Source organism: Drosophila erecta, unplaced genomic scaffold (assembly GCF_003286155.1).
Source record: "Drosophila erecta strain 14021-0224.00,06,07 unplaced genomic scaffold, DereRS2 tig00000021-arrow-pilon, whole genome shotgun sequence".
In the NCBI taxonomy this organism is placed as follows: domain Eukaryota; kingdom Metazoa; phylum Arthropoda; class Insecta; order Diptera; family Drosophilidae; genus Drosophila; species Drosophila erecta.
The window spans coordinates 7,831,930-7,858,788 of record NW_020825198.1 but is presented as its reverse complement, the minus strand read 5'-3'; the positions used below and the strand labels follow the sequence as shown (position 1 = coordinate 7,858,788).

The 26,859-nt window shown below is 46.0% G+C and overlaps 1 protein-coding gene across 2 annotated transcripts; it reads right to left on the bottom strand.

The window, feature by feature from the left end:
- Positions 1-13,776: 13,776 nt before the first annotated feature.
- Positions 13,777-23,672, bottom strand: LOC6544267 (ammonium transporter Rh type B). Of its 2 annotated transcripts, none has more exons than XM_001971917.3 (9): positions 23,134-23,672; positions 21,005-21,173; positions 20,204-20,369; positions 19,875-20,136; positions 16,353-16,543; positions 15,436-15,630; positions 15,254-15,347; positions 15,094-15,196; positions 13,777-14,867 (listed from the first exon to the last, which is right to left on the bottom strand). In XM_001971917.3, the coding sequence occupies exons 1-9, from the start codon at positions 23,300-23,302 to the stop codon at positions 14,834-14,836; spliced, it is 1,383 nt and encodes a 460-aa protein (XP_001971953.2). In that variant the 5' UTR covers positions 23,303-23,672; the 3' UTR covers positions 13,777-14,833. The 2 variants fall into 2 exon arrangements, with proteins under 2 accessions (XP_001971953.2, XP_015013840.1); XM_015158354.2 differs by having other exon boundaries at positions 13,777-14,459.
- Positions 23,673-26,859: the final 3,187 nt, after the last annotated feature.

Here is a 26,859-nt window from a genome sequence, read left to right as displayed (position 1 = left end):
AAAAAGCGAGGTAACGAGATAGGATGGAATAGATAATTAAGTACCCGCGTATAAATGGGAGCCTTTATTGATTTATTGAAAGTTAATGACCAAGACCTCTTAGTATTGAGGCATGAAGTATAGTTTTTGAAGCTTCACCTTTTGACCAGTTCAAACCGATCTAGTAACTATTATACCTCTCGAACTTTTCGAGTACTGGGTAAGACTGCACAGCGTGCATCAAAATGTCAGCTTGAAATTTAGTTTCGAGTGCCGCGGCCTTTATTATTCAATTATGACAGTTGAGATGGCCAGCGTTTTAAAGACAATCCCCAAGGGATTTTTACTACAGATAAATGTCTTAAATTGCGAGAGGAATACAAACACCATTTGAAGAGTGAAAAAAGACATATTTTAAAATACGTGAGGTCCAACAAAAGCCAACTAATAACACTCATCACATGAATAAAAGTGATAAAAGGATTTGTTTTTGGCCAACCAACTGTTTTGAGCCAACTTTGTGCGCCGGCACTTCGCTTGCCTATTCACAATGTGGCTGATGTTTACTGCCATTTGGCCATTGTCACAAAGTTTGCTCATCGGGCTTATGACTTAGAGCAGGCCATAAACCGATTTGTGAATGCGTTTTTATGCAGAATGCTCAGTATTTTTGCCTGAACGGAAACCGCAAACTGTTTGGCAACAGTCGAATTCGTGTTTACCCAATAAAAGGCAAGAAGGCAAAGGTGAAAGCGAAGAAATGAAAACTTGACCACAATTCTAGTTCGAAATGCGGTCGGTTGAGAGCCGCAGTCCTGGCCGAAGGATCAACCCAACTTTGGGTATCCTTTTTTATTGCCTGACCAAAAAACAATTTCGTTCTTGCAGGGAAAACGAGCAAACCCGCTCAAATCGAGGCGACATTATTAATAACCTTTTCGGTGCCAACCAATCGAAGCTGGCGTCTTAATTAGCCCACAGCGACTGACAGGACAGCTGTCCTGCGACCACATCTGCACATCCTGGCACAGCCGAACATGAAATGTGTCTAATGAAGTTCTCCGGTGATTTATGGCCCAAGTATTTCCGCCGGCTCCACATCTCCATCACCAGCTCCATTCGAACCTACGGCTCCTGCAGGACCTGCGACGATTAATAGATGTCACTCACTGCGGACGGAGGACGGGCGCCAATTTCCGAAAACTAGCAGCCTCGAGAACTCCCTTCAAGAACTCCTTGCAAGTTTTAATGGCCCGCCTGGAAGCCAGGACATGGGCCGAGTTTATTACTTTAAAATCGCTAAATGTGCCATAGCAGCTGGAGAGCAGCAGAAATACGGGGGGTTTGGCCTTAGTTGGCAGCTCATAAAAGTGCCTTAAACATAAGTTGAAACTGCGTTGACAACTTGGCGAATGGGAAATAAAATCAGAGAGCTTTATCAGTCTTTCATCAGTCGTTCATAAAAAGCCAAGTCTAATCGGGCTTTTAAATGAATATAGCACCAGGAAAATCTCCTTCATCGGCAGCTGCAGTAAATAATTTCTTTACGGAGGGAAACCTCTAGCATATTCGAAATAGTCAATACTACGCAAGGGTAACACACTGAAAAAAATATCGTTTGGAAATAAAATGACTACTTCCAAAAACAAATAAATTACCTAATCAAAAACTAATCAACATCGAAGTAAGTATACATTTTTGCACATAAATTTAAAATTGTTGTCCTCCAGTGAACGTGTGCCCTTTGGTCCAATGGAACGGCAAGCATTCCTGGCCAGGTCGTCGCCGCCCCTTCTTGGCCAACTCTTTAAGCCGCCTTTCACGCAATTTCTTTTATTATGCCGTGGACTCTGGCACTGCAGTTTGATTTTATTTTTAGCAAATAAGCCGAGGCAAATAACAACAGCTCCCGGCGTGGGCAGGCTTTGTGTAGGGTCCACCAGCTCCCCCGCTTTCCTTGGCTCCCACGCCAGTGCTCACTCTACAAATGACCCGGCTGCCCTGGAGTTGCCTGGTTACGCAACCGCCCACCGCCCACATTGGCAATCATTTCTACGGTCATTTGGCGTTCGCCGTGCGCGCTACTCAGCCTTAAAATTGGAAAAATGTGCTGGCCAGGATGCGAGATGGAGCTGGAGCTGGAGCTGAAGCCCGTCTAGATGCTCGTCGGATTTTATGACTGGCGCTAAAAATGTGCAGCGCCCGGCGGCTCGAGTGCAATAAAAGTAAAACACATTGCCAAAGCAACTTACTGCAATATTTGCGCAATGTGGCAGCCAGGCTCTGTGGAGATCGGAGGAGGTGGTGGGCAGGGCGTCATCCGTGGGCGCTAGACCGTATTGGCAGAGTCTGGCCGGAGTGGGCTGCCGCTGCCGCTGCGTTCATTATTTATTTTATTTTATTAGAAATTATTTAGTGCTGCTGCAGGAGAGATTCCATTTATTGTTATCTCAGTCATTCAACATTTGTGCAGCTGGCCGGAAAGGATGGAAGCTGCAAGGACAACGCCAGTGCATTAAAGCTGATTAATTTTATTAGTCCTGAGACTCGACGGCAGCCCGTCCGGATTTAAGGAGTTCCGCGAACGCGAATTGTTTCTTTATCATCTGGCTTACGGCAGCTGCAAATTGCGTACATTGTCGAATGCCTTTGAGGCATATTTAAAATGCTCGGACGGAGCAATGCGATTGCCGTGCGATTTTCACTTTGCGTCCGCAAATCAGACACCGCATCATAAAAATGCATCCCGAAGATCTGCCGCCGCGTCTGGCCAGGATGCATTGCTGGTGCACTGCGATAAAGGACACCAGTAAAATTTAGGGAAAAAACAAATCTCATAAGGTGATACTTAGTACTGAGCTCCATTTGCGTGCACTATATTTTTATAAATACATACATACTCAGTCCTTTCTTGCAGTGCATCGTTGGTCGGCTGTGCATTTGGCAGGCCAATTGTCGATTGTCATCGATATGGATACGGATGGGATGTGCATTATGCCGGACGGCGGACGAGAACGCGAACGGGATGTGTTTCCACATCCAACGACGGTGTAGCCAATGAGCCGCCGGAAGCGCCAATTGCCAGTTGGCAATGGGCAATTGGGCGCCATTTTACTGTCCCGCCGACAACAACGGTTATTGTAATGGTAAGCGAAGTCGCCGAAAAACCTCATCATTTGTTTTAATTCGGGGATTTCGATGGGGGCACTGTGTCCGAGGTCGGAGGTCGCAGCGTCGCGTTTATGCGCTTGTTTGCGCGCATTTTCACCGCTCTTTAGGCAGCCTTTCCCCTCGCTTTGGTATTTACTGCCCCCTGCCGCCTGCCCCCTGCCTCCTGCCTCCTGGCGATTGCCCGAAAAAGTATGCAACAGTCATTCGGGCTTTGTTATTTCGCCAGCCATTCGTTTGATCACTCGCACTGCACTTGTGTGTGTGTCTGCGTGCACCTGGAAATGACCATAATTAATTGCATGTACCTGCGGCCAGGCGACTGGGTCATCATCCCGGACCCCTGGGTGCTCACCTCCTGCCAATTAGAGTCCGCTTGGTTCTTTTGCCGCATTCCGCATTGATTGATGTGGCGGGCACAAAGAGCCATCGCTGGACCTCGCCAACTAGTCATCCCGCCCAGCAGTAGCGGCGATCCCTCGGCGATCCCTTTGTTTTACAAGTTAATAACACTTGATGGCGACGCACTTCATTTGCGCCCGTTTTCATTTAGCAAGTGGAACTCCTCCGCCCCCCCAATCGATCCCACTCCACTTGGCACTCGAAAGGCCCTCTTATCCGCCACTGGACTCCACACTTGAGCATTGTTGGCCATTATAATCGACGCGGTAGCGGCGCTGGCGGCAAATCGGTTTCGCATGAAACGCAATTGTCTATAATTACATTATCCAAACTATCAATTAAACCAAATTGTCTGACGGCCGCGCCGGGCCGAGTCCGGAACTCTGCCAGACACACGCATGACGCGCACACACACATGAGGCTGCACTGGGAGAAATGGTCAGATGGTTGCCTAAAAAGTGCTTAAAAAGTGGCTTAAAGTGCCTGGTAATACTGTTACTGCCACGAAATAAAACAAACAATTAATGCATTATTCCATATTAATCTTATATATTTTCTTTCAGTGCATACGAGCTCTCCCCACTCCCCCGAAACCCAGCGGCTGCATAATGGGATCTCTTGTATGTTTTTGCGATTGTTTAACAAGGCTCCTGAGTGGGTGGCAGTGTGAGTGTGTGAGTGTATGTGAGTGTGTGTGTGTGGGTGAGGGTGAGCGTGTGTGCGCCAAGCGAATCACCCGGTCCCACAGTTGGCAATCCCCACTGTGCCATCGTTATCCCAGAACAGCAAAGCATTTAAATAATTTCGCTGGCACTGTCGACGCCGCCGTCGCTGATATCGGAGTATTTTTCAAGTAATTGTTATTATAACAAACGCAAAAACAACAACCTCCACGGGCAGTGGCAATTACAGGGCAGCACACAGTCAGACGCAGCGAAATATGGCATTCACAATTACATTTAGGCACACGAGTACTCCGCAAATACAGGAGTCCCAGTTTTGGGTTTACGCGTGCGAGGATAACCGGATTACCGACTTTTGCTACTCAACTCGCTTGCTGTTGCAAAACAAAGTTATGATTATTTGTGCACGTTGTTGTTTCCATTATGCGTCTTAAAAGTATTCATTTAAATAAATTAAGGTGCACAGAAAAGGTGTACAAAAGTGGCAGAGCACTGCCGTTTTCATGATATATACTTAAACATCTCGATTTCTCGCCGTGCAAACAACAGACACTGCCATGAACTTTCGGGCAGAGAGCGAGCAAAGTTAAAATTTGTTTTGCTTTCACATTTAATTGAAATTTACGCCGTTTTGTCGGCGTCTCGCTGTCGCGACAAGCGGCGACTTTTATCATTTTAAAAGCCGCTCGAGCCGCCCAACAACCCAACAGCTGGCCATCCCACTTCTGAGCCATTTGCCACCCAGCCAGGAGACCGCCCGCTGGTGAGCCGCTCTGCCGACGGTGCCGAGGTGACTGGAGCCAGGAGAAGGACCTCCTCCTTGCGTCCTCGGCCACTTTGCTGCAAATTAAATGCATTTTGCAGCGCTCGCACGAAAGTTATTTATGTGTGCTTGTCATTTAATTTAAAAAACTTTCCACTGCACGAGATTTACAGCGCTCGAAGGGAGGCGGGGCAAATGCCCACTTTCGTTTCACTTAATTGAGAAGTTGGCAAAATGAGAGCTGCAGGTGAGCAGTGGCAGTGGCACTGCAATCAGCAAGAAATTTGCTTACCTCAAGCCGAGGTTTAGTCCAAGTCACTGCCAGTGGCCATGAGAATATGCCGCAGCCGCAAAAAGTGGCCCGGCAAATATGTTGTATGTTATACTTGTGCGAGTACGAGTGCATAGTAAAACTGTTGTGGTCAGGACATCCAGGGATCCGAAGGTGGTTATGATTGCAGCCGGAATGCGGCAGGTCGCAGGCAAGGAGTCAAGCCAACCACAGGTGCCTTCGAGCATGAAGCAAAAGTATTATGTCAGGTGCACACCCGCACGGTTTTGGCCAATATGAGAGTGGGCCCGAATGGGTTGGGGGCCAAAAGGGCTCCGGCGACAATGGACGACACACAAAAATGCAACAAAAGAAAAGTGCAATGTTTGTGGTCAAACACAAAGAGACAGACAAGGAGCGGGCAAACACACTCCTCACTTTTCATTCATCAAAGCACAAAATCAAAGTGGCACTGTCCAAAAGGGGGAATAATTTCCCCAAAGAAATGTCTTTATGGCTGAGAAAAATTATAAGGAAAATGTTGCCTGTTCTGTTACTTACAAATTTATTGCACTGTGTAAAACATAGAATTGGTAGCAGGTTCTTTTCAGTGTGCCTTAGCTTAAAGGCCCAGTTTCAGCGTGTTTGCTCAATTGCCATGCGAGGATCGGGGCCCTCTGGCCACATTTTACGCATTTTGCCTGGAAATTTATGAAATTTCAAAGGAGCAGCGAGGCCAATCATTGGCCAGGCCCCATCCCAAGCCCAGTCCAAAGCCAAGCCAGCAAGGGTGGCCGAAACAAACGGCCTGAATGCGAACTGGACTGAGCCAAACAAAAATGCCATTTATTTGTTAATTTACGCACACAGCATCAAATATGTGGACTCGACAAAGGCATCCCTTCTTTGGGCTTGGCCAGGTGCGCTGCTCCAGCCAAAGGGAGTGGGGATCAGGAGCTGGAAAATCTGCAGCAAGAATGGAAGCGGGTGCAGGAAATCCATGGAAACTCCTGGTCGGGTTTTTAAGCTGCTTGTTTGTCGGTTTGTGTAATCCGCTGCGGATGACTGCCTGTATTGGACTGTGGTGGTGGCCACGAACTTACTTGCCTCTGCCAACGGGCCGTTGGAGTCTGCATGCTCAGTTTATTAGTCCACAGACAGGTGGCTAATGATGCCTGGCCAGGGCTGGTCAGCACTCGAAAAATGGAAAACAAAAGAACGGGAGTGGGAGTTTATTTAATTTAAATTTTCGAGCCAGCACCGCATGAATTAGTAATGATTTAAAACACTTTGCGAAGTAAATTAGGGCGGATCAAAATGGAATATTGCAGCAATAACATGAAGAGTGAAATCAAAAGCAGCGACGATTCCAATTCATTTTATAATAATAATCACTATTTTCTCCATGTGTAAGTCGGACTCCGTTTGATATTAGATCTGTCCGTATTAGCTCCATCCTTTGGTTAACGCTTCAGTGGATCTCTCCGGCCAAGTCTACGCTATAATTTGCATTTGCATACGGCAACCAGAAGTCATTCTGCGTAATGAAAATGCTGTGTTTGCTATCGGGCTTCAGCTGGGAATATTTCGGGCATTTGAGGGTATCTGTGTTCCGGTTGGCAACGCAACCGAGCTATTGTTTTCGCTGTGCTGCCCGGTATTGTATAGTCAACTTGTTGCCCGCTGCCTGTTTTTTAATTTACATTGGCATTGTGTAAATATTTAGACAGCGCGGAGCAGCTGCTGTTTACCACCGCCACCACCACCACCAGCCCCACACTTAACCCGCTTTTGCCAGTGATTTATGCAGGGTGCTCCAGCCGTCTAATGTTGATTTTGCGTCTTTTTGCCGGCCAGCCAACCACGAATGCCGCAGCAAGAGGCAAGTTTGGCTGGCATATTGTTGGGCCAAATGCCTTTTAAGCAATTGCATACCGGGACTGGCAGGCAGAATCCCCCGGGATTAACGTGACTACGGAGGAAAAGCCACACACGCATTTCTAATGGGCGAAGTGGGGCGCCTTCTAGATAATCCAATTAATATGCACACAAAAACACAAAAACGCAGCTAGACAATAACAAGCCGCCCACCTGACGCCGTGTTTAATTTTCAGCAAGCCGGAAGCGAGGCGCTTGAAAGGAAAGCCGGGAAGGGCGGGAAAAGCCGGGAAAAGCGGGAAAAGCCGAGAGTCGTCGCTGCCGCAGCCCGAGCTCTTCAAACATTCATGAGTTGGGCAGCGGTTTAGGCGGAGCAGCAGTGCCAGGACACCGGGACTCCAAGTGGAGACCCAATGGAAGGAGCAGCCAGTTGGTGGCACGGGTTATTGGCTGCACAAACAACTGGCTAAACCAACTCCGAGTCGCAGTTAATATCCTTGGGGGCGAAAGCAGGCAGACACCGGTGCACGCAGGACGAAGGACTAAATGGGAGCAGGGCTGCACTGCGAGGAATCCGAGTATTATTAAACTCTAAGTGCCTCCATCTTATCAATATCAATATCAATAGCATATGTTTAAAAAACATTTTAAGAGTTAAATGAACAAAATCAGAATAAGAGAGTAGCATTTGAGAGTTCATATATATGGCAAACATAAATCAAAGTTTTAATCTAACGTTTTCCCAGTGGCGCACCCAGCCGCAACATTGCATAAAACTAATTTGCGGCTTGGCAATTATGAACCTGCTTGTAGGTGGTGGCCACTTTCCGGGAATCAGGCCAAACCTGGCCACCTGCTAACGTCTTCATTTATCCGTACGAAACAGGTGACCAGGACTACATGCTCCAACAAATATTAAAAATTATTAATGGTAGACCAGACCAGCCTTTGCCATGTAGGAGAACTAATGAAGTATTTCCTCCTGCTCATTATCCATTCGGAGGATTAATGTCCCTGGGGCGCAACGAGATTACCGCTGCTGATGCCTTCTTCATTAGCCTTGACATCGGACTTGACTCGCACTTAACCCGCCTTGATTATCAACCAAATAAAGGAGGATCCGCTTTCCAGTCAGCAGAAAACTTTGCTTATTATAACTATGCGCAAGTGAGGGCGCCATCTCATCTCATCTCGCTTTCAGTCGGCGACTCTTCATATTCTAATAGTGCTGGCAGACTGGGTATCTGCCATGGGTAGTGGCATCCCCCAAAGCCGCACACGTATTGCCGTCGAAAGTTTTTATTAGTGTCTAAAATGATATCTGGAAGAAGGAGGAAAATGGCTCCGTGAAAAGACTGGAAAAGAAATCACAAATACGGCTCGGCTGGGACAACGCTGCGTATGATTAATATGCCGCACACGTATCAGCGCAAATATTGATTTTTAAATAAGATGACGCCACGAAAGTGGGCCAAGCCCACGCCGTTTCCTACTCCAGCTCCGGCAGGAAAACGGATGTCAAAACTTTCTTTCGGCCAAAAATCAACAACGAAATTATATAATTTGCAATGTAATCATGAAACTTTAAATGTGCGCCAATGGGGAAATGGGGAAATGGGGAAAGTCAACGTGATTTGCGCGTATGAGTAATGCCCGCCTATAAGATTACCCATACGTAAAAGCCACAAAAAGTGGCAGTCATGCCGCCGAGAACTCTGTGAGCCGCCAAGCGCCAAGCACTTTGACAAATGAAACACGGCGTCGCCATGCCGAAAGGGAAAAAAACAGGGCGCTGGAATATCCGGGCTGGATTCGGGGGGCGTGCCACGGATACGGAGCACATGATGAGCACTGTAAAAGGGCTGTGTCGCCAACGCCGGGGTTTTAATGCCATTGATGGCTTATTTCAGGTTTACGACTTTATTTTCGCTACCTAGTCAATGTCTGTTTTCCTGGCATTCACTCACGGCCCGATTTCGTAACTTTTGACTACGCCAGATGGGTATGCCCATTCCCGTTCCCATTCCGATTTCGATGTCCCTTCACAAATCCCGATTCCCACATCCACAGATCCCCGCTGCCCAAGCCCGAATGTATGCTTGAGTGGTTTTTAGGCACGGCTGTTTCTATTTTATTACTGGAAAAATTCCGCGCTTTTATTGCAACTCCATTGAGGTCCGCCAGCCATTGAACTGTGAGACTTTTTCCAATGATCTTGCGAGGACAGGATGCCGCAGATTACTCTTCTGGTTGAACTAAAGGACCTTTAAGGACGAAAAAAGAGATTTGCTGGCGCCTGGAAAGGTGTTAAAGTTATTGAAATGGCCAGAAAACAAATAATAAAAGTTCTGAGATTTATCAAAGCTAGTAATCAATTGTAGTTCTTAAAAGTCAATCAATCATACCCTGCAACACCATAATAATAATCAGATAATGATAATGATAGTCAGCACTTGTTTTATAAAGTAATAGGTAATTTTCTCTAAATATATGTAGCATATTACTAACTTAAAGGATTTTTAAACTAGAAAAATAACATTTTATGTTACCCATATTCCAAGTATCGGCTTTAAGGCTGTATATTTATATATACTGTGCATTTTTCAGGGTACATAGGGTTCGATTTTTTCCTCGCAGTAGTCCATCATCCGCTTTTTTCCCTCATATGTAGGTGAACTGTGTGGGTGACTTCCGTCTGACCTGCTGGCGGCGGCGTGCAACAGCATGTTGCATGCCGCTGAGCCGCTCAACAAATTTTTATTGTCGGCATATTTTTTATATTTTTATGCCGGCTCAAAGTCCCCGACTAAAGTCCCCAGGGCGATGATGAACGCGGCCTGTGCATTGACATTGTCTGTCTGGATGGCTGGATGGCTGGATGGCTGGCTGGATGGGCAATGGGGACCTGGAGCCTTTGGTCTGCCCGCCTGTCTAGCTGGCGGCGTTAAATAAAATATCGCTCTATGAAAAAAACAAAAAAACACAGAGGCTGCATCGATTAAAGGGGGTTTACGAGGGCGGAGGGCGGAAAATACCCCTGCTGCATCCACAGCGCCAGAATGTTTTACATTTCGTTTATTTTTCATATTTTTTCGCATGCCGGGCTTCACGTGTTGGTAACATATTTTTGGACATTATTACAATGGTTCCATTTTGCCGAAGCAAACTGAAACGAAGCGAACCCATGCCCGTCCATATGGACTTTATGGGTCTGCTTTTTTATGAACACTCGAGCGTATTCAAGTTCGCAGCGTGTTTTGAATGTGTTTTGGGTGGCTGTCCACGCCCACATGGCAGCAAACAAACGACACGGACAAGTGGCAAATGCATTTTATTTGCAACATGTTTTATGCGCCAAATTGCCGGGCCAAAAGGTGAAGTCAAGTGCAAAGCGATGCTCTCGAGCGTCTTCAAGTGGGTCACCAAAAAATTCCAGTCAGTCAGAAAATAAAATATGCTCAAAGAGAGAATGGACTTCAAATTTGGAAAAACTCTTCATATGCATTTCATTGAGTGTGTGCATGGAATTTAAAATAAATTGATATCTTAGCTGTGTTTAAAGGCTTAATATTGGTAACTTTAGGAGGTCAAAACCAAGCCAGTTAAGTGAGTTTTCAAATTTTTCGATAAAATCGTCGAAATGTTAAGATATTTTTTAATTTATGGGCAACATTTGGAAGCACTCCACCGGCATATTTAAGCCACTTTTTCGCCAGGTAAATTGGTAGCAAAGAAATGAGTTCGTGTGCCTGAAAAGTGAGCTGCCAATAAAAAAGATTAAAATGCAGCCATAAAATACACATTTTTATATACATTGCCTTAATGAAAAGCTGCCGGCAAGAAGTGGAAGCCCCAAACCCTCGGTTTAAAACCGAATTTCATGCTTAAGCTCTGTAAAATTAACATTTAATTGAAGCCTACAATTCAGTGCTTTCGCCGGTTCCAAAAAATTGGTAGAGGGCGTTGGGCTAAAACAGGGCACTGCAGGTCCCAGGATGCGAAGGATATGTGTGTTTAAGCCAGATATGTGCAGTGGTTCGGGCGGCCGGGGGTGCCGGGGGAGTGCATGTTTTGATAGCGTAAATTATGTTATAAAATTTATTTAATTTCACTTTTCTGAACGTTTTGTTGCCCTGACACTGGCCCACGAAATGTGCGCCGGGCATGCAAAAGGGCGCTTTGCCCCCTGCCACCCCGATTTCCATCCACCTGACGCACTCAGCACTCCCATATGTACTTGTCCTCCCCTTTTCCCACCCGGAAAAACCCAAGCCCCTGCCACAGCGGACACAGACATATCCATATCAACTGGCAGCGGAGTGAAAGGTCCCTGGAGTATTGCAAATTGTGCAGGGTCGCCTGCTGCCCAAACCCCTGCAATCCCCTTTCCAGACCGCCCATCCACTTCGCCGGAGTTGCGTGCCCAGTGCGCATATTTATGTAGGCAAGCCAAAGAACACGCTCGAATTTTCGGTAGTCACCAGGTCCTGCACTTGGAACAAATCAGTAGCAGTATTCCCAATAGTTTCAGACCATGCCTACACAATACATACTGAAAAGTAATTTTTATAGGACTAGGAACTTTAATCCCTGTTCAAATACGAGAGGAGTGTTAATTCTTAAGTGGGTTCCAGCTCGATTTTCTCCAAGTGCATCGCAGTGAAATGGAAAGCGCGACCAGGAGCAGCACAGTCCAAGCGGAGTGAGTCCACGAGTGTGTGCTCGCATCGTGGATTTCTCGGGGCACCTGCAACGCAGTCGACTCCCCGGTTGACAGGCGGCTTAAACGACCCGGGGCTGGCTAAATAATTTAACACCAATGACACTTAAACGTAAATCATGAATTTTGCAGGCGGCCCTCAGGAGCGGCGGGCCCGATCCTCGATGAAACATTAACCAAATGGCGACCCTTTCAAATCGGGCCAAGACCAGACCATTTGTCGGGCCATAAAAGAAGTGCGGCTGACGGGCGGCCAGGAGCGAGGGGAGCGAGGAGAGGAAACTGTCAGCGCCGGCGGAAACAACACCCAAAAAATTACTGTTGCAAAATGCTGTACAAGCTTCCGTCTCCGTCTCCGAATCCGAGTCCGAGTTCGAGTTCGAGGCTTCCTGCAACAACGAGAACAAGGAGCTCTAAAACTAACACTAACGCCAACAAATCCCCAGCTGCTCAGCTCGTCGTCCAACATTCCGGAGCAGAAGGCAGCTACAATGGAAAGAACTATGGCCAACAATTTGTTGCAGCAAAGGGGGCGCAGGAAGTACAAAGTCAATGTCGGGATGCCGGCAGAGTTGTCAACGCGCTTAAAGTTGCCTTAATTGCAGTCCTTGTTGTTGGTGTTGCTCCTGGAACTGCTCCTCGTCCTGTTCCTGCACTTTTTATGGCAGCCGTGTCACAGGCGACAGTCCACAGTCGACAGTTGTCCTTTAGCGGCGGGCATGCATAAAATATGCTGCATACTTCGTGGCGCAGCCAGGAACATAAGAACTCAAAGGCTGCCAATGGGATCGGGCTCGAAAGGACGTCGAGTTTGGGACCAAATTGGGACTGACGACATATTTTCCTTTCAGTTTCAGGCTGTTAATTATTATTATAGACGTGTGGGTGTCCGCCCGTCTGGACTGGCAATCGACAAGCGGCACACGACCATCGAAGGCAGCAAGGCGGTCGTCCAGCCAACCACATGCAATAAAACAGCACTTAGACATGGGACAGGCACACAGCTACACTGTGAGAAAACCATCGTTCGGTAAATAAGACCCAGCTAACGTATATTTTCGCAATTTAAATGTACATGTACGTTGATTCTGTTACATGTGAGCCCATTAATTCTTATAAAATGGGATTTCACAATGAAATGAGTATAAAATCAATTTATGCTGGAATTTCGCTCAGTGCAATTCCGTACACAACCGCAAATGGGGAGACAGAGACGTCAACTTGGACCCGCCCAAAGAGTGGAACGGTGCACCGGGGAATACTTTGCCAAATTGCACAATCTACTCAGTCTCATGTCCCCCGAACTGACTCCAGTCCGAATCCTTCTTCCCCAGGACCTGGCTAGACTGGTCTGGCAGACAGGAGCAGCAGCTCTGGCCACTCATTTGACTACTCGGCCTTGGTAAGCTTCGTTCGGCATACAGCAGGCTGAATAGTATTATTTGGCAGTTAGAATTCTGATGGTGAGATACTTTCAGCAGTTCGATGGCAGTACAACATGAGAGAGCCAATTATGCGAGTTTTTCCTCGACACTTTCGCACTGGAAAATCGCTCTTTGTTGCAGTTGACAACACTTATTGACAGCCATAAAATGTGACAGATTTTCTGACAACGCAACTAATGCAACTAATGGCATGTTCTAGTTTTCATACTCACTAATTTAGCTGCATTGCATTAATCATTAAAGCTGAAACTAGACTATTAAACGGTATTGGGATTTTCACAGTATTAATCATAAATCATAATCTTAAAAAATATAAAAAATGGCCATTAAAGTTTTTAGCACATTAGTAATGATAAATGTGATTAATGAAGTATTTCTGACTTTTGTCTTTTGATTTGGACTTAAAAATTGTTTTATGGGTAATTTTTTTTATTTTTTTAAATATACATTTTTAAAAAATCCTTTTTGAAAGAGCTATAAAATCGCTGAATTTGAAACCGGGAACCACTCCTATAGCCGCCCAATCTTAATGACTAATCTTCACCGCCGCAAATGAGTTAAGACCAAAGCGCAGAAGGCCAAGACGTTGGCTGACAATTTTTATTGGAACTTGTTGAACTGTCGCCGTTAATTGTTTGCCTTTCTGTGGTGTGACAAAGCCAACTTAAGTAGTTGGCCGCCAGCTTATCGGCCAGTTGTCCGCCGCTGGTCGAAACTGCGAGTCGTTCGAAAGACATTATTCCTGGTCCGCCTTTGTCCGGCGATTAGTGGCCTTCGGCGCCAGGTGAGCTAATCGCCGGCTGAGCTGTGCGGCGGAGAAAGCTGGGAAAGCTGAGAAAGCTGACTGGATCGGATTGGATAGGATCGCAGGGGCGTGGGGGCGACGGGGGAGTCCTGGAGTCCTGGTGTCCCGGTGTCTTGGCCAAAAGTCGCCTAATTAGCCAGCACTTTGTCCTGGGCCACTTAATTAGCGGAGTGCAGAGGACAGAGCTCCTAGTGCAGCGCTCCGCGCACATACAAATTGTTGGCGGGGACAATTGCATTCCAGTTGCGCAACAGAAATGGGCGCCAATTAAAGTTGGCGGCAGACTGGGAATTGGAGTTGCTGGCAGCGGCATCGTCATCCAAAAGTTTGGCGAGCATATTTAAACTTTTTGCGCCAACGTTCGTTGTTGGATTTTATGTGTATGATTTTAATTCCATTAAAAATTGCGCCCGGCATGCGAAGTGTGCAAAAGAGTTGGAGGAGAGTGTCACATTTAAAATATTTTTATTGCTAATACTTTTTTTGTTGATTTTTATTTTGGCGTTACTGTTTTTCGGTGCTCGACGCTAATTAAATGTGTAAATTGTTGGAGTTTTTAATTAAATGCGACAAATGTCTACAAAAATTCAGCGAAGCAGGCAAGCACAGCGCAACAAAAGGATTGGCCAGAGCCCATTGTCCTGGGCGGTCTCTGCTCATTGGGGCATTTGTCTGGGTGTTTTGGCTTGGCATTAATTCTGGCTTACTGGCTTACTGGCTTACAGCAAAAGCTCATCAACTTTTTCTAGTTCACTGCAAAAAAGGCGGCAAATCAAATCAGCGAAATGCGAATGCAAAGCGTGGCAGGCAATTTGGAAAACTTTGATTTCGAATGGGGCAGGCACAATGGCTTTGCGTGCATTTCATACAACAAAATAATGCAAACAAGATAATAGTAATAGTAAAAGTCGTAATTAGTTAGACAAGGCACATTAGAGGCGCGTGAACTGTGGTCAATCTGGCAGGCACAACACTTAACTATTCCTCCTTGCTCTCGGCAGCCGGAACCTCCCAGTAGTGCTCGTCCTGGTGGTGTTCGTCCTTCTTCAGGTTCCGGAAGCTGGCGTACTTCAAAGCGCCACCTGTTTTTGGTGTTGAGAGCTGCCTTTAAACTTACAGGATAGTTTTAGTCATAATACCTGTCAAAATACCACCGCCGATGGCAATGAGCAGTGTGACGGCAATGCCAAACAATTGATAGCCCGCCTGCGAAGTGGCATTCCGGCCAAGACCCTGCGGGAAACGGAAAGCGGGAAGCGGGAAGGGACACCAAAGGGTATTAACACCCATCGGTGCACAGATGCCGGACACGGATACTCACGCCCATGATTTTGGTCTCGGTCCCGTTGCTGCCCACCATGGCCGGGAAAATGTCCTGCAGCTCGGATTGGTACTCGCCCACGGTGGCCATCGAGGCGTAAATGGCCGAGGCAATGGCCGAAATGAGGGCCGGCATTCCGTGCAGGTTGTGCACGCCACAGGTGTCGTGCAGCCTCAGGTTGGCCGTCATCCAGGGCTAGAAACCAAAGAAGGGATTAATACAAAAAATAAATGTGCTATGAATATATAGAACCCTTTCTTTAATAAATTCAAAAGATTAAGAGAAGCCAGACGTATAAGTAGGTTTATATGCCCTCAGTTACATTCTAGATTTATCATCAACAGCAATTTATGATCAACAAACAACATTAAGACTCTATTTGTATGATTTTTGGGAGTAAATCTTTTTCAATTCACTCTACACACTCAAGACGGAAAGCAATTAAATGTCCTTCAACTCTCAACAGCTTTGATAACAGTATGTATTTTCTGAAGTTGAACTAAGTAATGGTGTGTCTGAATTAAATTATGTAAGAGCGAAACATGGCAGGCAGTCAGTGTGTCACTTGAAAACTGCACATTTATTTACTGCTCCACGGAATAGGGTGCAGCTACATGGTCATAATGCAGAGGGAAGTCCGCCGGATTCCGGGATGAAGTCCGGAGGAATCCGGCTCCGGCTCCGGCTCCGGTTGCGGCTGACCGGCGGGCAACAAACTTTACTCATTAGCGTCGCATTTTCCTAGGCGCACTAATTAAAGCGAAGCCACCGCCAGCCAGTTTTAGTTCCAGGTGCGCGATTTGAATGGGGCTTATGCCTGTATGGAGGCCATTTTGGGTTTTACTCCTTTTTTGTTTTTTTTTCTGGTATTTTCCGAGTGTGAGTGGGAGTGTGCTGTGTTAGCGTTGCAAACTTACTGTTAAATAGCGATAGCCGAGCACCGAGACCGTGCCGGCGATAATGCCAATTAAGACAGCTCCGTGGGCGCCGAGCAGCAAGTTGCACACTGTGCCCACGGCAACTCCGCCGGCGAGGGTCGAGTTCTGCACGTGCACCATGTCCAATTTATTCTCGTGGCTGACAAGCGCGGATACAACGAAGGTGGTCACTGCAAAATACCAACGGGTTACGGGTTACGGGTTCGAAAGATGGCCCAAAAACAGTAGAATGTGGCCAAAAAAAAAAAATAAAGAGGGAGGCTGTGGTTCGCAGGCAGATTGAATGCAGCGCACGGACTTCGAATGCCCGGCTTAATTACATGATTTTAATGCATTTTTGAATGAGTCCTGGCTAGTTCATTAGGGGGATATGAATTGCTGAATGTTGCCCTTTATAGTGCGTAATGAATAGAGTGGGGTTATAGTACCTTTGGAGAAGACTTATTAGTAGCAAAATATGTATATTAAAGAATGTTATAATGTTAAACAGGCTAGCAAATACTATTAGGTAATGAAATAATTTCTTTAGTTTTCATTGTTTTTACTTCAATCATAGCATACATATGATGCCAATCAATCGCCAGTGCGGCATAAAACAGAAAAATCACGTATACGACCTGTTGAATAGCAAAACAACCATTTCCATTTACTCACTTGCAGTTTCTCTACTACGCAAGCTGGTTTGGAGGAGAAAATCCCTTGCATTCGTAAACCCTCCTGTTTAGTTTCTCCAAGTCCAGCAAACAGCTCTCGCTAATCACTGGAGCAGCAGGAATGACACAGCCAACCCAACCCAGCAACAGCTAAACCACACTTTGGTAATAAACACAAAACTAATAAAAATGTAAACACAACAGTGGAAAGATCCCATTGGATTTCCCGGGTTTTTCCAAGGGGCCACCCCCCACACTAGTCGCCTTGCCGCTTTTCCGCTTTTCCGCTGGCCACAGAACACAGCACAACAAGGGCGATTCAGTTTATGGCCATCAGCCAGCATAAATCTCGACTGAATAACACTAAATACTTAAAAATCTCCATTTTATGGCGGAGCATATGTTGCAGCCATAATAATTTGCATAAATTAGTTTGGGCCAGGCGTCGGTTGGCCACTGCAAATAAGTAAGGCAAATCTCAGCCGACGGGCGAGTTGGATGTCGGAAGGGGCATTTAACCGCAACAATTTCAAAACAGCTTTTGACGTTGTCCGGGCGACGCAAAACAACGAGAACAGCAAATTCTGGCTTAAAAATCAATTAAACAGCTTTTTTACAGCCGGTCCTCATAGTCGTCCTGGTCCTGTTTGTCCTGCTCGAGCTCTAAACCAAAGCCAGGCCAACGGCATCCGAGATTCAGGACATCAGCTGCCGTTGTTTTGTTTTTGCTCTGCTTTGCTCCTGCCCGAACATTAAACAATTTAAATTAACGCCAATGGTGTCACTTGCGACTGTAAAATGTGTTTTGTGCTTAGCGTTCTTGGCCAATGCGGGCAGATGCTCCTCTGCCCCCCCATTGACCAGGTCCAAACCCAAATCACACGGCAGCAAATTAAAGTAGTTGAATTAAAGACTTTCAAACTTGCTCGTGTTTCTGCTGGAACCGAGCTGTTTTATTTAAGGACATCGGACGTGCAACTAGACTCGGTATTCTTTATTTATTAAAATGCTGTTGCTAAATACCCCTGTCATTTCATTTTTCTCGGTGCTTTCCCATGAGAAGGTCCAGACGGCGCTCCGGCTCATTTTGTGCCTGGTGTGAAAACAACAACTGGGGCGTATTTTTGCTGTTGGCGCCGCATTCGGACACCAAATGGCGTCGTCTGCTGGCAGGACGAAGCCCCTTTGCTGCTCCGCCCAAAACCAATCCTGCTGGCCAGAGCATGCATGTCGGCCCGCATAGGCGGCCAAAGGACTACGACCGCCGGCCACGCCCACCAGACCGCCTCTAATTTCAGCATTGAACTGAACCCCAGCTTTAGTTTAATTAAGGCAACAACTAGTGAGCCAAGCAACCGGCTTGTCCACCGAATGGACAAGGACACGTTGGGCAGGACATGCGGGAGTTGGAGTGGGAGCGGGGCTTAGGGGGTTGACTCAACCATCGCACATCCTTCCGCATAAAATGTCGTCCAGCAGCCCGCTTTTTCTGCCTTCCCCACCGAAAGGATACTCTACGAGGTCCATTTGTGGGTTGGGTTATCTCATTCTGCTGCACAGATTGGAATGCACTGATTAAGTTTCCTCTGGTCGGTTATGAGTTGCAACTAAATTTGAATATGCACTTTATTGAGACGAGAATTTTTAACGCAAATTAAGAGCTACTCTCGAAGAGCAAAGAAGTTTTGGGCAAAAATTAAAATGAAATGCCAACAAGTGATGCTCTTGAAAATACACAACATGATTCATTTATGCTTCATATGCTCGCATTCCATTTGGCCAACTAAGATCGAAAAAAGAGAGCGAATTGTTCTTTGTGGCTTACAAAGGATATATTGACAGAAGAATATTTAACGTGGGAGTTGTGCTGAATTGTTGGCGTGACATGAATTAAAGGAATAATTCATTTTAATAAAAGAAATATTTGATGCGGAAAGTAAATAAAAGGAATTTGACATTAATTAAAAATATACAGCCACCTTGACTTAATCAAATAAATTGGCATATTTCAGAATATTTATGTTGCTTGAATAAAGTTATTTGTAATGCATTGTGCAGGGTATACAGCGCCCCATTCTGCCGACTTGTAGCCCAGTTTAGGTGTTGCCTCCATCGCTGTAACGTGAGGGCTTTAGTGCCATGGCCAGGAGAACCGGAGCTGAACCGGGCGAGACTCCGGCCACAGTTAGCCAAGTGTCGCCCACTCCTAGTTGGCTTATCTCAGCTGCTGGCCGTGCTATTATTACGGCTCTTGTTGTTGCTGCCGGCGTCCTTTGTATACATTTAATTTGTGTTTTGTTATTTACATTAACCGAGCGAGTCAACCAGGGCTGCTGCTTTTAGCACATTTTCAATGTGCGCCTGGACCGGTACTGGACCAGGACCAGGACCTGGACAGACGGGATCTGAATGGGATTTGCCGGCGACTACTGACCCACCCATCGGACTAAGCAAATGCTGGACAGGCTGGTTCGTTTTTATGTGCGCTACGTGCTCAAAATAAATTTTCAAATGTGTTAACGAAACTATTTGACATTTAATTAGTTTGTGAGGCGCATGCACAAGGACCTGCAGGGCTGGTCGGGTTGGGCTGTGCCCGGAGCTGCCTGGGATCCTTTTTCAATTTCATTGGGTGCTGTGCTAATAGGCCCGCCAACATTATAATTAACCAGGCCTGAGAAGCCCGCCAGGAGTGACCCAGCCGGGCGTGAAGATATGTATGTGCGAGTGGGCGAAGATGGCCGGAAGATATGTCCGGAGCCGGCAGATGGACTGCGCAGCAGAGAGAAAGAATGTCCGCCAGCTGCCCTCCACTTGAGCCAGCTAATTGCCGGGGCACGTGACTCACCTGTTGCCGCGGCTAATGACAGGAACGTGTTCAAAATGGCTCGCTCGCCGCCGGCTCCGTCGGCCAACACGGAGTTGAAGCTGGGCCAGTACACCCACAGGAAGGTGGTGCCGATCATGGCGAAGATGTCCGACGTGTAGCTGGCGCCCTCCAGCTTTCCCGCCTCGTTCTGGTCGCCGGCGGGTCTCAGCATCAGCGCCACAGCCAGGCCAAAGTAGGCTCCAAAGGCATGGACAGTGATGGAGCCGCCGCAGTCGCAGATCTGTGAGCAATAACGAATATTGTAGGAAGATATATTATTTATGATACACAAATGTACATCTACTCACACTGAGCACGTGAAGAGCCAGATACTCGTTGGCGGCGAAGAGAGCCACCTCGAAGATGGACATGCACAGGAGCTGGATGGGCGTGGTCCTGCCGAGCAGGGCGCCCATGCTAATCAGGGGCACGGCGGCGGCGATATCCGCATCAATGATGTTCTCCAGGGAGAGGCTGTGGGCGCAGAATGGGGAGGAGTACGATAAGCAGGAAGTGCGACAGATGACACGCCCTCTGCCGCATAAAAAATGGCGACAACTTTACCAGGAAATGGAATACATTTTAATGCTTTACAAAACTGTTTATATACCCGTATTTACACAGAGAAGTTTAGGAGGAATTATGGATTTCCGGGAATGTTTGGAAGAACGTGGACAAATATAATCCTAATCCTGTAATAAAATGCCCGCCATCTCCAAAGGCGAATTGTATGCTCAAAAGTATCTACTTATTCAAACCATTTCTTCATTGCCTAAACATAGTTTTTAAATATTAATATTTTTCGGATGAAAAATGTCTTATTCCGTTTTTCCAGTACATTTGACTGTCAGCTTCTTTAGACTTTTTCAGCTCCTTCTGCTTTTGTTCGACTGGGATTGTTGCCCATTTCACTTAGCATAAGTAGAAGATTCCAAGGACCCTGCCTCCTCAGGTTGACTTCTTCGTTTAAAGTAATTGCCTGAATTCATTTAAGCTCGAGGGTATTTCTTTTCATTTGACATCGCAAACCTATTTGCTCTTGGCCTGACAGCTAGGCTTTGGGCTCGAAGTCGAGCAATTAATAAATTAAAGTTGGCCAAGCCACTCACCTGATCCTGCCGCCCTCCATGTGGAGGAATCCCTTCATGAGCACAGCCCACTGCACCACTAGAGCGGCCATGAACAGTGTGAATCCGGTGGCACTGTATCCGTACTTTCGCAGGAAGGTCATTAGGAAGCCGAAGCCAATGAAGATCATCACCTGGATGTCCTGGAACTCTGCGGGAGACAGCAGCTGTTAGTCGGCCCGGAGATGTCAGGATGACCCTTGTCTGGGCCAGCTGGGATGCCAATTAATAGAGTCAAGTCGTTTCAATTAACCGCCCAATTGTCCGCTGCCAAAAGTCAATTGCATTGAGATTGATGTCACCAGGGCACCAAGACGCCCTGCTCGATAGCCACCGCCCACTGCCACCCACTTTACAGCTCCACCAACACCAGTCGCAAACATCCCCTGTGTGCGTATGTGTGTCCGCGCGGGTGCAATTAGTGTGAAATACGGTTTAATTTATTTATTATGAATTGCAACAAGTTGTTTACAGACGCATTTGCATAAATTGAAATTAATGACTTTAATTATTCATCTCTGCTCGTGTGTGTGTCCCATTGTTCGTTTCGGTTCGGTTCGGTTGGGCACAATGTGCCCTGTTCTATGGCAGAAGTAATTAATGGAATTGGTGCCACGGGACCCGAAAGACGGCCGAGACTGTGCGAAAAAGAACTTCATTTATTTATGACCCGCCAACACTTGGCAAACAATGCCAGGACTCCTCGTCCTAGCATCTTCCCGTTCCATCGGAATTGCAAGGACTAGCATATACATTTATGTTTCGGTTAGCAGGGGTAATAGCTTTATGTGGCATTTGATTTAGAGCTTCGACCTGGGGTCCTCTTAATTGTTTCTGTTCATTACCCGTCGAATTTCCATTTGTACTTTTACTATTTCCTTTTGTATCGTAATCTCTTCGCTTAATCCCTCCCACAACTGCAAATTTAGTGATTTCTTCGCTTTACCATTTACTATAGCATTAATTAAATGACATTGAAACTGCTGCAAATTAAAAGTCTTTGTTCACAAATTAATACATTTTCAATTGATCATAGTTTGATAGGTTTTTTATGCGTCATTGCCATGGCAATAGCTCGGTTTAATAAATATGGCATGTCACACTTTAAAGCTGTTGCCAAATCCCCTTTGTCTATTGTATTTCATTAGCTCTATGTGGCTAATTAATCAAGAGAAAAAATAGCTTAGGAGTCCAAAATTAAAATGCGTGGCATTTCAGACTAATTTTATGCGAATCTTATTTTTTTATAGAGTTGTAATTTTAATTGCGATTTACGAGTACGCCACGAGCGTTTACTGGAGTGACTTTAATTGCACACAAGCTTAAACAAACAGAGCTACAATAATATAGCAATAATTTGAATTTATACAAATACCGAAATGGTTTTTTGCACGATTGCTTTTATTTTCGAGGGGTGAACCTAAATATATAACAAGCTTCCGCACACCAGAGGTGCACTTTTTAGGGGACCCGTGTAAATTAATTCCGCAAAACGCAGAAAACTATTTTATTTGATTGTCAGTATGAAATGTTTGCGCTGCTCTATGTATATTTAGCTTTAGTGACTTTTATTAGACAAAGCGGACTAATTAACCAACAAGAAGAAACAAAAAGCACAAAAATAAAATGATAGCTGGACATCGTTGTAAATAGTAACAAAAAGTAAAGACAATTATATCAGCCAAAACTGTCTAATTAAACAAAAGCTGAATTCTAAAAGTGCTTGGCCCTTAACAGTATGGTGAACAATTGTTTTCGGCAATTTTTGGTTAATTTGGAAAGAAAATAGAATAACTTTGATAAGTTGGGCGTGTCTGAAAAACACATTGTTTTGTTTCCTATAAACGCATGCTAATCGAATTTTATGTGTCAATGTTCTTATAGCATTATATCTGAAGTCATAAGTTATATGCAAAGTCACCAATAAATTATTTCTAATCCCTAGCATATAATCATTTTAAGCCACTCTCTTCTAATAATAAAAATATAATACTAAATCCAGCTCCTAACCTACTTGGTCATACCATTTATGATTCATTTTAAAGGCTTATAAACGGAAGCATTTTTACCCAAGGAAAGCAGAAGGATGGCGGAAAATCCCAGCTACTCACGCGGATATTTGGAAACGTGTTCGTTTGCTGATCCAGCGTCTTCGGCGTCGATTGCCAGGGGCAGCACCGTCTTTTCGTAACGCACGAACAGCCAGAATAGAACCAGGAAGATTATTTGCACAATCATCAGGACGACGTAGCCCGACACTTTGGCAGCCGGCGTATGCATGGTGGCAGGATGAAGGTGCTGGAGCTCGGGCGAAAATACGAAAAAACCAGACGGAGCGGCTCCTGATTGGAGTTCGAGTGAAAGCGGAGACGGAGTCGGAGTTTTTGCTTTCCAGATCCCGGCCACAGACGATGCAGCACGTGTACGGGAACAGGAGGTCTTCCCCCTTGCGATGTGCAAATATTTGAGCGCTTTTCTGCTCTATCTGCCAGACATGGGCAGCACACTGTCCAACTGCTTGGATATATGTTATGTATATCCGTTCACACTCACGATCTGCTGCGGCTGAGCACTGGGCGCCCACTGATGCCCGGAGCGATGAGCGCGGCGTGTAAGTAGCCGCGAGTCGCGTCTGCGGTCAACGGGGCGTATGTGCGATATCCACAGCGATTTACCCGCTTGATATAACTATTTGATTTAATTTGCAGTCGCCGCTGCGCGGCTCTGGCTGAATTATTTACAGCGCCCCTCTGGAGACCAAGTCGTTGTGGTTCCATTATATTTAAATTGTTTTTGTTTTAGTTGCATTGCAATTTCAATTCCAAATCGTTTTACAAGGCAGTCCAGACCTCTTTTGCGGTCTCCCCACCCGAAAGTCTGGCTTCGGTTCGGTTGTTTTGTTTGTTTCGTTGGTCAATTGATTGGTAATTCGTTACAAATTTATCCTCAGACTGCATTTCACAGTTGCTGCAGCCGGGCGATTTGCATAAACGTCATTGAATGGCTTGGAAGGAGAAAGTGGCTAAAACTTTAACGAATTCCCCCACTTAAAGTGTTGTTATTGACTCTGGGCCAATCGCTTTAGCAACTTTGATGGGCTTTCTTGTTGACCGATAAGCCGCAATCTCAGAGCCGTGAATGTAGGCATGCGTCAACAAAACCGATTCGGGTTGGGAACTGTCTATATACCAATTAATCCCCCATACCCAGCAGTTGCCTGGGAGTAATTAACACGATGCCAATCGAAACGATCTGTCGTAAAATAAATAACCGCTCTACTGGAGCAGCTGACTCCACAGCAGATCGCCGCTCATTGATGAGCCCCTTCATTCGGTTTGCCCATTCAATTTCAACTGATTAACAGCCTTTTTTAGTGGTTTAGTGCGAACTTGATGGGCATATAAAAGTACATCAGGTCGCACACCAGTGCCAAAAGCTTCCAGCTCCGTATGTTTGAAGTGGCTTCAGATCAGATTCCTAATCGTTACTCTCTTGGTAACAAGTAAATGCAAAACTTAGTTTCAAACATAATTTTTATAAATTAAAATGTACTTTAATAAAAAGAAGGCAAAGGATCAACAGATGATGGTGATGCATAACCAATTTGGATGCATTTTTGTTGTTCCAGTTGAAGCTGAGAATCTAGAGTGTGTACTTCTAATTGTTTAAGCAAATATCCATATCAAATTAAACTGAACTCATAAAAGGGGCTAGTGGGGGCCGAAACTCAGAGAGGCCACTGGGGCGTATGATTGATATTTATTTTTTCAACAAACACCAGCGCACCTGTGTGAAAATTGAAATTCTCATGGCGCCGGCAACAATAAAAAAGGTAAGGCGGAGCAGACCGCACATAAGGAAATGTGTGAAGTTTGCGCAAATACCACAAATGTTGCCAGGCACGCGCTCAGATCTTGAAAATCCACGCACACATGGGCAGAGAAAGAAAGCAGAGTGAAAGCAAAGAACCGAAAGAAAAGAAAGGAAAAGCATCCAGGGGGTCGAAAGGATGGGTCGCACATCAGAGCGATTTCGTGCTGCCTACTTGTAAAGGGAAATTTGCATCCGCAATCACTTTAAATGTTTCCGTTTGAATACGCAAATAAATCGAAAAGGATTTCCAATGAATGCTTATGAGTGTCCTGGCAAACCCTTGTTAAGGTTGTTGTTTACAACAAGTGTACATGTCTAAATCCCAGAAAAGCGGAGCTCCAGAGCGCCAGAAAAATGCCATAAAACTGCGAAGCGGCTGCCAAACTGTCAGGATTGCGTCCGAGCTCCGGCCACAAGTGCTCCTCCATCCGTCCGGGCTGCGGCCAGTCTGGCTCGTGTGGAAGTACGCATTTGGCCCAGAGTGCCAGCTGAGCCATAAATAAATATGAGCCACTGTTGGCAGACAACAACAGCCCAACTACGTTGACGATATGTTGATAAACTTTAACACCCCACAAACACTCGCATAAACCCGGTCAAGTGCCCAGAGTGGTGCAACTGCCGGGATTCCTGCTCGTCCAAGGACCTCCGGCTACCGCTACGGCTCCTGCTCCCGATCCTGCTCCAGCTGACCCACAACAATTGTGCAGGAGTGCCGCTGCCTGGCCATATGCACCGTGTTTGCATTCCCATTCGGGACGAAAGTCCTTTCGCAACATGGCCACTATGCAGGACTATTTTGTGTGGCTTTGCTGCGAAAGCGCAAGTATCTAGTGAGGAATCCTTGCTGGCTGTCCAGCACTGCGAAAAAATTTGTCAGGTATTAGTTGTTACATTGTGACGAAATTTTCTCATTTCTAATGTTTTTTATAATATCATAACTATATATAAACTCAAATGCAAGCTTATCAAACTTAACCTTTTACTTCCATCCAAATCCGAAATCTTTAAAGAGTTTTCAAGCGGATTGATATTTCGAATATTTTCGAATATGCTAAAGATTTCCAAGATGTTTTCCAAGTGCAGCATTTCGGAGTCGCCCCAGTTGCACAATTTTTGGCTGCCGCTGCACTCGCATCCGAAAGTGGGGATCGACTTGCAATGGGATGGTTGGATGCGGGGCTACAGGCTCCTCGGTTGCGGGTGGTTGCGCCTAAGCGATTTCGCTTTTTGTCTGTTTTGTGTCAATTTTGGAATCCGCTTTGGCCACCAGCCCCCCGCCCCCCGCCCCCGGCGCGTTGTCTCGGAAAAGCTTTCGGTTGCGCCAATTGTTGGCATTTACAGCTACTTGGCTGGTGGGCCCTTGACTTGGCCCGAGATACCCCGGGAACTGCTTTGTGTAGCGGCTCAGATGTGCAGCTCAAGTGGCGCACTGGGGATTTTTCAATTGCGTTTATAATAAATTTCGATTTGTCAGCGGCGGAACGAGGAAGCGGCTGCAAGTGGCCGCCGCATCCCAAGTGCCACCGAAATCAGTCAGCGATATAGCCTCAGATACAAGCGCAAAGCGAGGACAGTTCGATTCCCGAAGCTGGAGTAGAATGGTTCGCCTAAGAGCGGGATAATCAAGTGCATTCTGGTAATCTAGACCCTTTGAAATACTATATTGGATCCCAGCACTATAGAAATATATAGCCTAGAAAATAGCCAGCGTTTCTGCAGCCCCAAAAGTATGCCTCAAGTTTGTTACAAGTCAGATGATCTCTTTAAACGTCATCCCTGCCATAGGCTTTAAAAAATCCACGAATCAAAACCAGTTTAATTTAATTAGACACAAACTGATGCTGACAATGAAAAGACAAACTGGATCGGTCTTGGGCGGATATTGGCCCGCGTAGCCGGTGCAATAAAATGCTAAAAGCAGCGTGTATCTTAGAAACCGTTTAAGCGTACAAATGTGAAGC